General features: G+C 39.6%; 1 protein-coding gene across 2 annotated transcripts in view; it reads left to right on the forward strand.

The window, feature by feature from the left end:
- The window catches only part of DLG2 (discs large MAGUK scaffold protein 2), a 597,632-nt gene extending 580,574 nt beyond the window's left edge, over nt 1-17,058 (forward strand). For both annotated transcript variants that reach the window (XM_026034918.1, XM_026034917.1), the window contains 6 exons: nt 1,555-1,605; nt 2,382-2,483; nt 3,791-3,963; nt 5,514-5,623; nt 11,024-11,115; nt 12,039-17,058. In XM_026034918.1, coding sequence (XP_025890703.1) covers nt 1,555-1,605; nt 2,382-2,483; nt 3,791-3,963; nt 5,514-5,623; nt 11,024-11,115; nt 12,039-12,145 — 635 coding nt within the window. In that variant the 3' untranslated portion in view covers nt 12,146-17,058. The remainder of the gene's footprint in view (nt 1-1,554; nt 1,606-2,381; nt 2,484-3,790; nt 3,964-5,513; nt 5,624-11,023; nt 11,116-12,038) is intronic.
- The last annotated feature ends 229 nt before the right edge of the window (nt 17,059-17,287 follow it).

The following is a 17,287-nucleotide window of genomic DNA, read 5'->3' on the forward strand; positions in this document are numbered from 1 at the left end:
CAGCAATATCTAATTTTATAGTTGGTCCTTACTGTTCTTCCTCTCTCCTAACATCTCCAGTATATTTTTCTTTGCTTCTTCTTAGTCCTTAATTACAGTATTTTTTTTTGAAAAGCGTTATTACACATTTGTAACAGGTGTTGATAATAAATTATAAAAAAAAAAAAATCCATGTACAGATCAGATGCATGTGGTGGGAGTCCATTAAAGCCTAAACAACCACATTTTTGATGTCTACCTGTGAGCTACGTATCTGAGTTGCCCCTGCATTCACTAGAAGTCTTGTGAAGACCATCAGTGGTGTGACTCAGTCACCCCCACACTAGGCAGTGACTCAGCTAACCAGCCAGCTAGCCAGTCAGTCTGCTTGAGGGTAGAGCTGAGTCCCCCTCATGGTAAATCCTACTCATCACACCCAAGAGGCAGCAGGCAATACCCTTCCCCAGCATATTTTGGGTTGGTGGGAGGCAGGCAGGAAAATGGAGCAAGGAGTTATGTGTGAGCAAGCATGTGAAATGAAGGTGACCTTGTCTGTTTTGTAAAAACTTGCTACCCTTCACAATGCTCTTTCTTCCACACTATGAGAATTGTTCTATTAAGCAAAATCCCAAGTGTAACTTGTTCCAGGGATAACCACTAAACTAAGTAAAAATAGAATTATAGTTTCTTTGCTSAGCCTAAATCATATTTAGAACCTGCCAGAGTCCTTATGTGGTACCTTGTATACACAAAATGACCCAGAAAGAGAAATGCATGTGAATTTTTCATGCAGCACATTGAAGAATCCTCCCTCCAACTCCTCTTGCTCTCACATAGAGAAGACAATGCTGCATCAAGACTGTAAACTGAGACCTGAYTTATGTTCCATATAATATGACTTTTTTTTCTTGTGACAAATTCMTCTTTTTTAGTTCCCCTAAATATCTTGCAGAGGCAACACTACTCACTAGCTAACAGGAATGGAGTGAGGTAACATACATAAAATATGATGAAAATAACATTCCTGATCAGGACAGCGATAAGGGTCAGAAAACAGCTTGTACTTAGATATCAGACTGTGAATAAACTGGACCATGGGGTTTATGCACAGAAAAAGGATTATTAATGAAAGTGTATTTATTCTAACAATAAACATTGTTTAACTTGGCCTGTGGATTTGCCCTGCAGTGACATATTAATACATGAATAATTGGGCAAGCAAAAGAATTGCTTCTTAAATTTCTGCAATATCCTTGCAAACATCTGTGCTGTTAAATTAAAAAATGAAGCCTTATTGCCATTGCTAAGCCATTCAGTATCATTAAGGGAAAAAAAAAAAAAAAAAAAAGCCTTATTTCAACACAGAGAAACAGAATATATGAGGGGGGAGGAAGGAGAAGGGGGAAAAAGAGGTCTCAAAACCTCACAGTTATTAGGGACTTTGGAATGGTTCAGGTGAGAGCATTGCCAGAAAGAAATGTTGAGCTGCTTCTGTCTCTATATGAAGCACTTCATCAAATTATACTGTTTGAACTGTTTGTCAGCTTCAATCTCTCCTCTTTCTTCTCTTATCAGGAGGCCAGGAAGACTGCATCCTTTCTTATGARCCTGTCACAAGGCAGGAAAGTAAGTCTCATCTGCTTTACTGCCACTAATGCTTAAATTTTTCATTTAAAATTTTGGGTCCAGAATAGACATAAGCATTGTTATAGTGTCCCCAGATTCTCTGTGGCTCCTTTTTTCCTGGCTGCTTTGCTCTTGYATACATGAGAAGCGTATGTGTCTCCCATGCTAGCTCTTAAATCCTAATGCTGCCAGGACTCTGCCCAACATGTTCTCATGACCTTTATTAATAAACATATTAGTCTACAAAATATTAGCACAGGATTTTTTTTTAGATTTACTGCATCATTGTTACTTGGGAGGCATTTTGTTATTTTCCTTTCCTTTAGATATGTGCCTCAGCCAGGGTAGATGAACCTACAGCAGTGCAAACTGAAAATATTCTCTGTTATGGTAATGCAGCCCCCCTAATTTAATGGCTGTCATATAACGGAGAAGAAAAAAAAAATGGATCCTGTCTCCTTTCCATGTCTCATAACAGAGTCCATCTGTGAGCAATTAGGGGCCACTTTTTTTGAACAATAATGAATATATATACTACCAAGTAATCCTTTGCCTACATATTCATAGATTAGCAGAGGGCTCTGAACTTTGTATAATAAGCAGTCTCAGTTCCAATTTCTGCATCCATGGCAATAAAAAAATTATTCCCCARTAAAAGCTATACATCTGAGATTTCCCTTCATGCGTATAGTGAACTCAGGTTAGTGTATCTTTGGGAACATTTATTGTTATTTCCAGTAACAGCATCAAATTATGCCCTTCTTTCTGTTGTTCAGTTAACTACACCAGGCCGGTTATCATTCTGGGTCCTATGAAAGATCGGATCAATGATGATTTGATATCTGAATTCCCTGATAAGTTTGGGTCATGTGTACCACGTAAGTACTATTTTATTCTTCATATTTCAGCCAAGTTAGATCCCTTGGTGAAACATTTAATGTGAATTGCTGTGAAAGCACTTTAGGTAACTGTGCCTTTAGGTAACTGTGCTTCTCAAAAGCCACTTTTAAAATTGGATAGAAAGAGAAACTCTGCAGAGGCTGCACCTTTGAGATGATGTTCTGCAGAGCTGTGTGAAAAGCTAGGATTTCAGTCCCCTTGGAATCACCATTCTTCTAAAACAAGGAGAGGATTCCAAATCAGGATACTGAGTCAGGAAAGCATTGGGCAGAAGTAGAGAAAAGAAAGAAAAAAAGAAAAGGAAAAGGAAAAAGAGAAAAAGAGAAAAAGAGAAAAAGAGAAAAAGAGAAAAAGAGAAAAAGAGAAAAAGAGAAAAAGAGTTGGTGAAGATCTAGAAAGAATTTTTGTGCATTTCAAACCTCCATCAGCTATCCAGGACCACAGTCCCTTTCCCTGCAGATGACTGTCTGAATGAGATGCCAGTTGAGCTGCTGCTCCAGGGTGTCCATGCTCACCTAGAATTCCTCTTTGCTGTCAAAAGCTCCAAGATTTCTCTTTCATGAAAGCTCCCTGGATGTGGGAATGATGGACATTTAGCACTGAGATGTCACAACTCATCAGCAATGCTCTGATATCAAACATAGTGTAGTGCTATCTTTCYTCCTATTGAAGTGTTGTAAAAGCTCCAGCATTTTGGTAAACCTTCTAATAACAAAGTCAATTCATAGATCCCTTTTTCTGTATCTTTTTAAATGAGATTAAGGTCTGAAAGACCAGTAAAATGTTTCATTATAGTAGCATAGTATCCACAGATAAAAATATGGAATAATTTGTGATTTGTGTAGAATTTAGACTATCTAATCTGACAGTGGTATTAGACCCAAGATTTATCTGATTATTTATTGTTTGAATCCTTAAAACTAGATTGCTGTTTATTTTGGCCTCTCATTGTAATCTTACTTTGTTTTAAACTGGTTGCTGTGCCATCAGCCTGTGCTAACTGCTAGAGACCAGAATCTTATAATAATCTTTTAGTCTTATAATTAAGGCTGAATTCAATGGACAAAATTGCCATTTATTTGCTTCACTGTAATGGAGAATAGGGTTAGAATCATTGTGTGGAAAGAGTTGGCATTTGTTATGTGTATTCCTCCTGGAAGTGCCCTTCTGCTCCCAGATGTGAAACACATTCATGGTCTGCCTGAAAAAAACATAATTGCAGCATTCTGTTGGAATGCTTTCATTTTTATGGATCTCTTGATTATCTGTCTTTTGTTTCGTGCAGATACCACACGGCCAAAGCGTGACTATGAAGTTGATGGGCGAGATTATCATTTTGTCATTTCAAGAGAGCAAATGGAGAAGGATATCCAAGAGCACAAATTTATAGAAGCCGGGCAGTACAATGATAATTTATATGGAACTAGTGTCCAGTCTGTGAGATTTGTGGCAGAAAGGGTAGGTTGACATGGCTTTTATTGTCCATTCAAACCAATCTGACATGATGCTTCTGCCAGCTTATATATAAAATACTCACAAAATGTTAACCTAGTATTTCTAGCCTTACAATGACTCTGGTTTTGAATGACAGCATTTTGGGCACTTTCTTCACCTGAATGTAGTACCATGTGTTCACGAATGTAGGCATAGTGCTTACAGTATGCCCCAAAACTGCCATCTCTCTTTGGGGTGAGTTCAACAGATTTCAGAGGCGCTCTGAGTGTTTGTTCTGGTGTGAGCATCCAACTCAGGGTTTTAGACTTGGCTCAAGTCCCAGCTCTGCTTGAAGTTTTCTTCTATGGCCTGGACCAAGATATTTAACCTCTGTATTTCTCAGCTTCTCTGCCTGTACAATGAAACTGGCAATAACAGACATAATATCCTTTTTTTTTTAGGTAGCTTTTGTAAAGCTTTCTCAGGACAGGGGTAGGAAGTGCTTTTTGAACACTAATAATTGCAAAATTGCAGACACCTCTATAAGACAGATAAGTAAACTTATCTCACTTTCACAGAGGCAGAAAATGAAGCAGAGAGATTAAATGACATGCCTCAGGTGACACAAGAAATCTTAGACATAAATATGAACTTATTTAACAAGTAACAATATAGAGAGCCTATTATTTTTGTGATTCAATTTTCCTTATTTCTGAACAACAGTGCCCTCTGAAAGTTCATCATAGTTAAACCTCTAGAATAAAAAAGAACCTATTCCCGTGTTTTCAGTATAGTCTTGAATATTAGCAGCAAGGCAAAACAAACACTGCAGAGAAGCAGGTTGGGTGCCTCCATGTCCYCTTCCCTGGTGTTGCCAGCAGGTCAAGGGAGGGGATCCTGCCCCTCTACTCAGCTCTGATGAGACCACACCTGGAGTACTGGGTGCAGTTCTGGGCTCCCCAGTATGAGAGGGATGTGGAGCTTCTAGAGAGGGTCCAACATAGAAAGACAGAGATGATTAAGGGACTGGAATATTTCTCGTGTGTGGAAAGGCTGAGTGAGTTGGGCCTTAAACGCCTAGAGAAGAGAAGGTTGAGAGGGGATCTGATCAATATGTATAAGGAAGGGAAGAGAAGTCTGAAGGGAGTTTGTAGGGAGGAGGGGGCCAAGCTCTTCTCAGTGGTGGCCAGTGATAGGACAGGGGGCAATGGGTACAAGYTGAGACACARGAAGTTCTATCTATATGTGAGGAAGAASTTCTTTGCTGTGAGGGTGMCAGAGCCCTGGAACAGGCTGCCCAGGGAGGTKGTGGAGTCTCCTTCTCTGCAGATCTTCCAAATCCGCCTGGCTGCCACCCTGTGCCCCGTGCTCTGGGTGTCCCTGCTGGAGCAGGGGGGTTGGACTAGATGATCTCTAGAGGTGCCTTCCAACCTCAACCATCCTGTTATTCTCTGTTTCTGTGTGTCAGTGATGGCTCTGCTCCAGGACCCTGCGTTGCAGAATTACCTCCCTTCTTTCAGCTGAACCTCAACCAATGCTGCAAAAATAAACACATCCTCATCTCTTTCCAACAGGGCAAGCACTGTATACTCGATGTGTCAGGAAATGCTATTAAACGATTGCAAGTTGCACAACTCTATCCCATCGCTATCTTCATTAAGCCTAAATCATGGGAGCCTCTGATGTGAGTATATAACCCTTCAAGCATTCTTTTTCCTTTGGTCTTAATTGCCACAATTAAGTTTTCCAGTTGGCAATTTGCCTGTTCTGTACTACCAATAGCAAGAGGAGGTAGGAAGAGTGAAGACTTGCTCTCCATGTATGCCCTGGCTGTGCACTGCATTATCAGATTGTCTCTGGAGCCCAGAGAGACCAGGAAAAGCTCCTTTCGAACCTTCCACATTTGGGACATGCAGCCCTACATGGTGCACCCCGAGAGGACAACCTGCCAATGCTCAGTGTGTTTTTTCCAAACACGTGCAGCGAGTTTAGCAGGGCCTCTGCAGCAACATGTGACYTGTTGTGGGGTAGCATCTGCTCACAGTGTGAGCATCTGCTCACACTTAAAGGAAGAAAGGGAAGGCACAAATTTCATGCTGTGACCAGGAACCTAACTGCAATACTGAGAATAATACTAGGAGCTCACAATCACTTAAGCAGTTAATGTGGCACCATTTGGCACTCCTTGCTATTTTCACAAACTATGTGAATATTGAATTGTATAGTACTTTTATAAGATTTGTGGTGAGCACAGGGTTGAGAGAGGTTGCAAGCACTTTGGAGGATAGGATTAAAATTCAAAGYAAAATCAGCAAGATGAAATTCAACGCAGACAAAATAAGAGAAAATTAAATGCACAACTACAAGCAAGGAATAATTAAGCTATAGCACTGCAGAAAGCATCTGGCACTTGCAGTGTGTCACACAGGACTGTGAATGGAATGATAATGCTATTGAAAAAAAAATACTCTCAGTGTGGATACTGTTAACATCAGTACTGAGAAGGGACACAAGACAATTATGTTGTTTTACTTGGTGTGGATGGGACCTCAGCTGCCACACTCTGCCGGTTCTGGATAGTATTTGGGAAATAGAAGAGGAATGAGGGTTGTCTGATCCAGAAGAGCGGAGGCTGAACAGGAAATATGATGATGATATCCATGATGGCTGAAGTTAATTTAAAATTTATTATGATCAATTGTTTCCCATGAAAAACTAGTGCAATGAATCAATGAAGTTATCAACGTCATTTTACTGTGATGGGGATGGAATTTGGTACTCTGTGCTTTCCTCTCCCCAAAGGCTCTGCAAACCCCAGGCAGATACATCTGCAAGAAAATTGCATGTAGGTCTCCCCCTCCTATGACAGATGTGTGTCTGGTTGTGTTGAAGTCATGTATTGGGTCACAGAGATGGAGACTGCTAACATAGCCCATCCCATGACCGAAAGGGATTTTTTATAGCCTTGACTTTTGGATATGAGATGTTATATGCACAGATACATTACAGAGAATCATACAGCATATAGTACTTAAACAGCCCCAGCCTATCCAAAGATGGGATATCCTGGGTTGGATATTTTGACATCACAGTCATTATATTCTAATGATTTGGCTGTTTAAAGTGAATAGGGGTTTCTAAAAGTCTACCTTCTGCATTGGTTCATCATTTAAGAGAAGTTTTAACCTGCAGTTTTTTCAGTAGCTAAGGTATGTCCATAACTGCCTCTAGCATGATAAGAAAGGAAGTACATAGATAAATAGGATCCTTATTCTGATAATGTATATGTATCAGATCCAACCGTAAAGGCAGGAATAAAGCAAAGTCTTGGTTGATTTGATGCAAAATTATCAAATCTTAGAGCAGACTGGATGAAAAGTGTTATGTAGATGCAAAACATCAGGATGTTCATCCTGCTATTAAAGCAAATCAATGCTAATATTATACTTAGGACTAAACAAATTATGCAGATAGTAGAATTTTTCTTAGTGGGATATATCAAAAATTACTAGGCTATTCCTCACTTTCTAGATGAAAATCTGCATAAATGTTGACAGTAGGAACATAGAAAGTGAAATTCATTATATGACTATTGAATTGCTTATTCTATGAATGTTCTGCTAGACATATTTCTAATTAGACTTAGTTAGATTTTTAAAAATTACACTCTTAATTTAACTCTAAATTTCTGTGGGACAGCAAGAGTCCTTGCAGATCAGCACTGGTTCTAGAATTTTTGTAGTAATATAGTTTACATAAACAAATTATGTAAAAACTATTCAGCTACTCCTGCAAAAAAATAGAAAAAGTAATGAATTCAGGCATCTTAAATTASTTTATGCCCCGCAGCTTGCTCTGCACAAGTAAGCTTTTTATCTACTTAATGCATCTAATGTGCATTTATCTTATCAAGAAGCATCTAAAATTAGTTTCTAACATAAATAAAAACCTCTTTTATTATAACTGGTATCATTCTCTTTTAAAAATTGCTTTGAGAACAGCAACATAATTCTGAGCTTCTTGCTCACCATTTATTTCATTTGCTAATGAAGTTATATTGACCAGGATATATAACAGGATGTATAACAGGTGGCTAAGCAAATGTGTGCGTTGATGCAAAGTGTGGAGTGGATTTGCAGCGTGAAGCTCCTTTGTGTTCCCTGGCTCTGTACGTGTTCCTGCCTCCTGGCAGATGCAGGACAGATTTCTACATTTCCATGGAGGGTCCAGCTGCCTGATTTTTATCATGGTCCGTTTCCACTGCTGAGCTGATGYGCTGTAAATCTGCACACTAGTTTTTCTCCTAGGAATTTGTTTATGCGGYGCTTTCTCCTTGTTAAGGGCTTTAACAGCATCATTTGCTGGTGTGCATGGGTGAATAGTCATAGTCCCTTCCCTATGGATAATATRGTTTTGCTACAAAGAGGATTCATGTGGTTTACCAATGCCCTGTGGGAAGAGAAGGACTTTTTAYATGACTTTTATATCAATAAAACCGTGTTCACGCAGTTTTGTTTCATGTGTGACTACCACAACAGAAAAATTCCAATTCCTAAGCAGAAAGGGGATGCAAAATCTGTTTGTAATGCTGGATTTATCTGTTGAAGCTATTTTTCCTCCACATATAAACAAGTTGAAAGTTAATGAAATAGCAAGGAGAAACTATGTCAAACAAACAAACAAAAAACAAAGTTGACTGGAAGAACCTATTCCATCATCCTGCCCTTCCTTCCCCACCTTTAAATGACTCCATCACCCAGGTTTAATCCCAGAAAGGTCCCTGCCAGCACCTCTTGGTCAGCTTATTATGAGAGGGGTGAGAATGGGGGGATCACAGCAATGAGAGCTGAAAGTAGCAAAGAGGCTGCCTGGATGAGCTCTTCACTGTGGGAGAAGAAAAGCCCTCAGAAAGGTGCCTGAAGGGACAGCTCTTTTCAAGCATTGCAAAGCAGCTGTGCAGGTTTCTGRCTGGAGGAGACAAGATTTAGAAGGGATCATCCTTTGACAGCACTTTTAATTCATCATGACAAATGGRCATCACTGTCCTCCCCCTCTCCATCCTCTTCCTTGAAGGTGTAGGACTGGCAGACATGAGTACATCTAGCATGGTTTTACACTGCAGGCAAGCCTATGTACCCCAGAACTAATGAAAAATTCTGCTTGTTTCAAATATTTGTTCTTTTAAAGGCTAATTTATATTTGTATAGATATTCTCTTCTTTGATTTTTCAAACATCTTGAGGAAGACTTCTCAGAGGTTTACTAGAAACAGATTGGGAAGGAGGAGGATGTTATTAGCACTAGAATATTGACTGAGTGTCCTTAATATGTGGTAATTTGTTAAGTTTGCATACAAATTTGCAGCACTTGGGTGCACTCCAAGACAGAGCTTGGGTTAAGTTCATTAAACATGTGGCCAAGTAGGCATAGCTGATGAGAAGCCTGCCTGAACTCAGTTCGATAACAATCCTTCCAATAAATGGAATTAGTAGTATTAGAAATCTATCAGCATGACACAGATTTGCATGCATTAATCCAAAACCTATGAGTATAAACCACAAATGATTGCCATAAGTTTTCAAATAAATCTTTCTTACTTTGTATTCTGTAAATCTGCTTTTTGGTTGTACTGGCAATACATTTAGCACTTCCAGAGAGACTTTTTAAGCAATGCTCCCAGTTATATGATTAATTATACAGACAGGCAGTTTTAGGGTCGGGTCAGCTCTATAAATACATTTTTGCATCTTTGGCTGCTTACATGCCATCTTTCAGGAACTAGGTAGGAGTTAGCTGTAGCAAGTTCATACTGCTGTGCATTTTAGAGATCATTTTTAATGCATCATCATGCACATAATTTCCTACATGCACCCAACATGTCATACTATATAAAGCCTGTTATTGCATAATCATATGATTTCATGCAAGACATTAAATCAGGTTTATGTAGACTACTGGATGGTCTCTGCTTTCCTAGCTGCCTCAGAAAATTTCTGTTATCTTTTAAGAAAAATGAATACATGCTATGAAAAAGATAGAGCAAGTGAAGTCTATTTGCTACYGATAATTTATTTGCATATCCTAAGGCATATATGTGAAAGGCATTGAATGAGTATGAGCTTGATTCTTTGTGATTTGCAGCGTACAGTGGAGTTAACAACGGAGTGTGTTTGGGCAAGACAGCTCCTTCCTTACAGTTATTAAATAATGCCTCTGTCGAAACAAAAATACTCCATCAAATAACAAAACACTCATAGTAATGCAGAGTTACTGGCACTGTTTACATTATAAGTTTATTGGTACTCTATGCAGTTTAGAGTTTACCCAACAGATTGGACTAGGAATGTATGTATATAATTGAAAAGGATGGAAAAAGAGAAGAACATRAGCAACTAACTTGTACCAACTCATCCTGTTGAAAAGACTCTGGTTGATTTTTCATGATTATGTGGAACTCCTATCTGTGTCTAAATCAAGTAATCTTTCTGAGGGACAATGCTTGGGTTCCTCTGGGGCTCCCTATGGGATTTACCATGACTGTAGGCTTCCTCCTACATAGCCAGGAATCTCAGGATGCTGAATCCTGCCTTTCATCAGTGGTTTCACTGCCATGACCCCAGCCTGAATAAAAACCTAGTTTCCATTTCAGCAGTCTGGAAGGTCTTCATCACTCAAGACAGACAGCCGCAGTCTCGGGAGATTCCTGCTCTAGCTTCTACTCATATGTCAGGAGCACCAKGAGGAGCATCCTGTGACTAAGATCTTGAAGGTCTATAGCAGCTTTACGATTTGAGCATCATTTTCTTTGGAAGAATAGAGTGGTGGCCCCAAAATACAAATTTAGGGGAGAAATGGAAAATGGACATAGGAAAGCTTGAAAATACAGATTTCTGTTATCTGACAATAAAACTGAATTTAAAGCACTGGAACTTCCCATGAACAGTCCAAATAATATCATCTCTTGATTCTTGTTCCAATCTTTGTTATTTGGTTGAATATATCTTTCAGAAAGCTATCTGAGTAGAATAGTTTATTCAAGTTCAGTCAAGAATCTAAACTTCTTGGTGACTTCTGTCTGTTTCTAGGGAAATGAATAAGCGTCTTACAGAGGAGCAAGCGAAGAAAACCTATGATCGAGCAATCAAATTAGAACAAGAATTTGGAGAATATTTTACAGGTATGTATTTATTCTAATCAATTGTTTCCCAAGATATAGTCTGTAATTTCACTCAAGAGGAGGAGTTCAATGTCTCAGATATTTGATTCCCTGAAAGACTAGGACTAGTGAGTATGACTTGAATTGCCTTCCTGATCCAAACCTGCTTTTTATAGACTCAGGAAAAAATCTTGCACCACCAGATTTATTGGTACCAAAGCAAAGTTCCTCAGTAGCTGAAGGCAAGAGCCCAAGCTATGGGTCATGGGAGGGAGAGAGAAAAGCATCTTCTTATAGACATGGCAGAGGGCAGGATTTAAGAGGGGCTCTGGTTCCCAGTATTTCCTTTGAGATGGTTTAGGAAGCTTTCTACTGAGGGATTGATATTTGGGGATCCCACTCAGAAGCTCTCATGTTGACCTTCCATATGCTGCCACTCCATGGATCTCTCACTGCAGTTTGAGATTTCTTCTGTGGAGAGAGAGAATTTCTGATTATAGGCATTGTGCTTTGTGTTGCATTTCTCACTTATTTGCACACGTAGGGCCTGATCTAGTTAACCTCCCCAGCCTAGAGTGAGCGTGGGATAACTAGGACAGGAAGTGAATATCCTTCTAGCCCTGAGAAGTAGCTTCAACATCAAATGAAATGTAAAGCTTGACTTCCTAAAGTGGAACCAGTGACACTGCCCTCTCAGAGTACAGAACTGCTAGTTAAATCAGCCAACCTAGCTCATAGAATGGTCTTCATACAAGCAGTTTGGGTTGGGCCTCTGTAATGGGAAGTTGTGCTCAGTTGCCATCTGCAGGTTGCATGACTTCTCCATGATCAACAACAGTGTACTACTATTTCTACTTATTTCTACAATATCTATGATTATACTGTCAGTTATATGTTATAGAATGTAACAATTTAAAAAATATTGATATGTTTCCTTACTGCAGCTATTGTCCAAGGAGATAGCTTAGAAGATATATATAATCAATGCAAACTTGTAATTGAAGAACAATCTGGGCCTTTCATCTGGATTCCTTCAAAGGAAAAATTATAAATTAGCCACTGCACCTCTGATTACAACGGGAGAATATTTAGAAGAAAACTATAATATACTATTTGGAGGCTTTCCTGTTTTTGTTGCATTTATGTTCTTTGCAGTCAATGTGAATTTTGATGAATGTACAACACAAAGTGTTTGAAGCCATGAAGGACACTGATGGGTCAAAAAGGGTAGGAACAAAAAGACTTCTACCGCATAAAGCAAATCTGTTGTGTGCTCAAAGCACCAGTTGTAGGTACAAACTTTTGATGTGGAGACCCTCTGTCAAGGGGAGCTAGCCACCTACTGTGCCCATGTGGACATTTTGATCGATCTCAATGGCTGAGCTCAGTGTGTTGATCGCTTTAAAGAGAAGTTCCCAGCTCTTGAACCTCATATAGGGCTTGATCCTGCAAGGCGCTGAACACTTGGTCCCAGTTCCTACACATGTGAGTAGCCCGTTGACTCGGAGTCCCTACACCGTTCAGTCACATCCATTCTTGTAGGACTATTCATGTGCTCAAAGCTAAGCACAGGCTAAAGYGTTTTGCTAGATCAGGGCCACATGCACCTTGCAAAATCAAACTCAGAGAACCAGGTCCACTTCCTACTGAAGTCATTGGCAGGACTGTCTTTGACTTTACTGGGAGGTGGATCCTATTCTTAGCTTGTCGTTGCACATTTGTAGTTGGTACACCTCGACTTTGGTCAAACTATGCACATCTTTTGATTTCTGATACCAAGTCATTTCTTTTTATTTCCCCCTGTTTGGAAACACTATTGTATCAGGAACTAATAACAATGTAGTTTATTTTAATGGCGTTTGGGAGTGGGAGACGATGGAAGCGTTTCACATCATACGTGCACGCAAACACATTCCCATGCAAACACACACATGAGGATTCACAGCACCTACATTGACGAGGAGGGATACAACTGGGAAAAGCTTTAAAAATTTTTGATTGTCTATTTTATCATTTATATTGATAGAAGGCACTTAAAGATGGAATAATTTATAAAAATAAAAAATATATTGATGTATAGAAACTAATTTCTATAGGTAAAAATGTTTTTGTGAGATATTTTGTAAAGATTAATTAATTGAAAGATTAAATATTTACACCCTTGTGTGACTGTAAAATGTAAAGAAGACCATCAAGTTGCATTATCCCTTTTATCTAACAGATTCTCTATTATTAATGACAAGCAAGATAATTCCTTAAATTGTAGTTGTCAGGTTGGTTTTCTCTCAATTTAATCCTCTCCCTTGCCTCTATTTAATCATGATGAACTCCTGTGGAAAGGTCTCTTGAACTGACTGCCCTGTAGGACCTTTTTTGAGCACAGAAGGGTAATGCATCTTTAAACTGAAATAGATGATTTTCCAGAAGCGAAATGTCAGTGCTTGAATAATTTCCCTCTTGGAGGGAGTCACACCACCTAAAATGTTTTACAGTGTTCCTCCTCGTTCCTTTAAGGGAATTACCAAGAGCATTTGATCTTTTCTGTCTTCATAGGCAGGCAGATCAGCAACTAACTTGTATCTTCATTCATTTCACAGTCAACAAGGGTCTTAAAAGTGAAAACTGAGGCAATGGATATTTGCGAGGGATTTGGGGCAAGTCTGTGGAATTTCATCTTGGAGCTACAAGGAAGCAGGGAGGGAGGTTTATTTCTTGTTTCTTGTTGCCCTTCCTTTGCATGCTGAGGCCATGCTTCACTCCTGACACACAAGGGGACAACTGCAAAAGATACTGTAATTGTAAGCTGAACTGCCTTTGCATCTGCTGCTGGACCAAGTTTTACATAAAAACCGGAGTCTCCTGCCTACTGGGCTGCAGGAGTCCAATAGTTGTTACCTGGTGGCTACAGTAACCCTAAACTTTAAGGACCTTTTAAGGGCAAATGCTAAATAAGCTCCTCGGTTACTTGTCTCTTAGAAGCTTATGTTTCTGCACCCTGTCGAGCAGACAGGTCTATTCAGCCAGCTCCCCAGAGAGCACGACATGCTGGATGGTTGTAGAATTGCCACCAGTGCTGACCGGGTAATGACACGGGCATTTCAGTGGCCCTGAGGAGGCCACTCACTTACTGCCCTACTATGATAACTTTGAGAAGTTCATGCATCTTTTATTACGATTTTTTTGCCTGGCCAGCGCAGATTTATAAGCAGGGGTTTCAGCTGACTCTTAAGAAAAAGCTTTGCAACCAGAAGGGCTAGAAACTTTTTATTTTTGGCAAAATACAAGTGAATGAAAGCTTAGATTTTGGATTATTCTGCAGAAATCCACAGAGTGACCCCAGATCTTTGGAGGCCATGGTTTTTTTCCATGCTAGCAAAGCACTATTGCCCCAGGTTGGGAAATAGCCCACTTGACCTGAAAAAATAAGACAAGCATCCTAAAGCAGGAACTTCATTCTAATTTTCAGCTCTGTTTTTAAGCAATCAGTTACATCTGCTTCTTTGTTTCTTAGTTCAGCATGCAGCCTTTTCTGGTACTATCCTACTAGTAACTGTTTTGCTTTGTCATGTGCTGTGCTTTACAGTGAACAGTAACACTATGGCTGAGTACAATCAATTTTTCCATCAGTCCTCAGTTACTGTAGTAACATTATTTATTTTTCCCTGTCTGTTGTTTGTGCTTCCAGTTTAGAGTTGCCATTGCACTTTTTTTTTTTAATAAAACATATATTTAAAACTAATTCACCAAGAGRAGCAGTGAGAGGTCTTCTTTCCCTTAGAACTTGCACTCCCACTTGTTTTGTGTTTTGGCATTTTGTGTTCCATGTTGCAGCTTTCTCAGGGCTGCAGATCATTTTTGCATCACAACTGTTCAGATCATACTGGGTGGTAGTGGCAGGAGGAAGAGAAACATAAGATTCATGAAAAATTACATCTGGTGCACACAAAAAAATCCCAAATACAGCCCACAGCGTTTGGCACCTCAGACCGTATTGGTGCTAACATGGCTTAGTGTAATCAGATTTCTTTTCTGTCCATGCAATGGACTTGCAAGTGTCTAAACATGAGACAAATGCAAATGCTGGACCCTTTAGGAAAAGTGCCAGATCACACCCCTGGTGCTATTTCTCATGTTCTGGCACAGTGTGTAGCACTGTAGGGTCTAAGCAGAACCAAAATCACAGGGCTTTTTTGTCCACCCATGGATGATCACAATGACATCTCGCTGGCTTTGTGCAGATGTGCAATATTACAACCTATTTATTTCTCCTTTCCACAAAGTATCTTCCATGCACTGACTCATTTAGAGCTTGCTAACAGGGCTCAGTGAAACTACACTCCTTACTGGTCCTACTGGCTGACCACAAACCAGTAAAAGAGCCTTTCCTGCTCAATTCCCCCATCCTACAGAGGTACCCTGTCCATGCTAGCGCTTTGTAATTTTTTTCGTAGTAAAGGCTGTTTCTAGATAAATATTCTGTGTTGTAATTGTGTTTGTAGCTAGCATGGGTCGATGCTCCAGTGTGGATAGGGTCCTCAAAACCACCCTGTGGAAGTCTAGGATAAGAAATCTCTCCATTGCACTGAAATTTGAAATCCTGATCCTGGAGTGCTGAACCTGAGCTAATAACCAYGATGAGCCAGCAACAGTGTCCTCATTATACAACATCCATCTACCTATTTACAATAGTTTTCCATGGAGAAATTGTTGGTATTTAACTGTTACTTACTCATTAGCATTCAGACAAACTGTATTTTTGCTTTAGTTTTCTTTTTTTGCTGTTATTTTTTTTTTCAAATCCTGAAAAGAGAATTCAGTGACAGACAACACGTGAATATTTGTATGGAAAAAAAAGCATTAAAGAACAAAAGTTTCCACCTTCTTTTTAAGCTGCAGATTTAAAGACATGATATCTGCAGTGTACAGAGAAAATGGTCTGTCAGTGTTCATAGCTTTGAACCTCAGCATTTTTTTCTCTAGAACATTTTGTCTGCCACGTTATGCATGTGGTTCACTGTGCAACTGCATTCATGTGCTCAAGACCATGCTTTGATAAAATAAATATACCTTACTGTTACATTAAAAAGAAGACATCTTGTCAATTAGCTCAGAAGCAAGAATGAGGTCATCATTACGTGAAAAAAAAAGACTCTTTTAGAGCACAACCCAGCATTAAAGCTAAGAGCAAATAACACCTTCAACATATAGCTAGTGTGGATCCTCAGCTGGTATAAACCATGGTTGCTCCACTGATTTCCATGGAATACCTCCTGTTTACACCACCTGACTTTATATATATCCTCTCCATTTTGCCTACTTTATAGCATTACTGTAAAATATCAAGGCYGTGTAATTAAACAAGAGCTCAGCACTTTTTTTTCATTAGTTCCTGTTCCTATCACTGTAGCACCCAGAGGGCTTAGTCAAGAACCAAGACCCTTTTTGACGTAGGTGCTGTGAAAGTGTTGAACAAAAAGACACTCCCATGGGCCAGATGCTGTGGCCAGGTTTTCAGAAGGCTTCAGCCCCACCATCATCTCACCAAGAGCAATAGGAACCACCGCCTGGTCGGCCCTTTGGAGAATCAGTCTTTAAGATGACAGGAGCAAGACATGAGATATCATCCCTCATGCAGAGCTAGCAGCTTGCACCCTCTGGCCCTGACCTACAGCCCAGGCAACTTCCAGTGATGCCCTAGGTAAAACAGCATTTTGGAGAATGGGTGGTAGCCAGAAATCTAGGTTTTAAAGGAAAAAAATCTTAAATAAATGAAAAAATAAATGAGTTGGCTCTTAGTGAGATAGCAACCTTTTAATTTCTGGATTTGTGTGCCTAAATTTGAGTCTGACCTTCCGAGTGCAACAGCCTGTCTTCAGGAGGCCGCTTCTGTCTGACCACGCTGACCAACTTGCATCTCTTTAGCAGGATGTTTCTCAACCCGGCTGTAGTTTGGGGTACTCAGAATCTGAACTGGAGTTTACAAAATACACTATCCAGCTTACACTCCTGTTATGTGTAAATACTCTGTGCATCCATTCCATTTGTGTAAAGAATAAAGCACACACAACTATAAAAATTAAGATGTATATTTCATACCAGCCGTGTCCTTGCTTATTTATTCCGTTCCAAGCCCTCAGCTGTGGTTCAGTTGTAAATGCTTGATAGAGTGTTTATAAATATGTCATGAATTTTA

Source organism: Nothoprocta perdicaria, unplaced genomic scaffold (genome assembly GCF_003342845.1).
Source record: "Nothoprocta perdicaria isolate Ctin4 unplaced genomic scaffold, notPer1 scaffold_152, whole genome shotgun sequence".
In the NCBI taxonomy this organism is placed as follows: domain Eukaryota; kingdom Metazoa; phylum Chordata; class Aves; order Tinamiformes; family Tinamidae; genus Nothoprocta; species Nothoprocta perdicaria.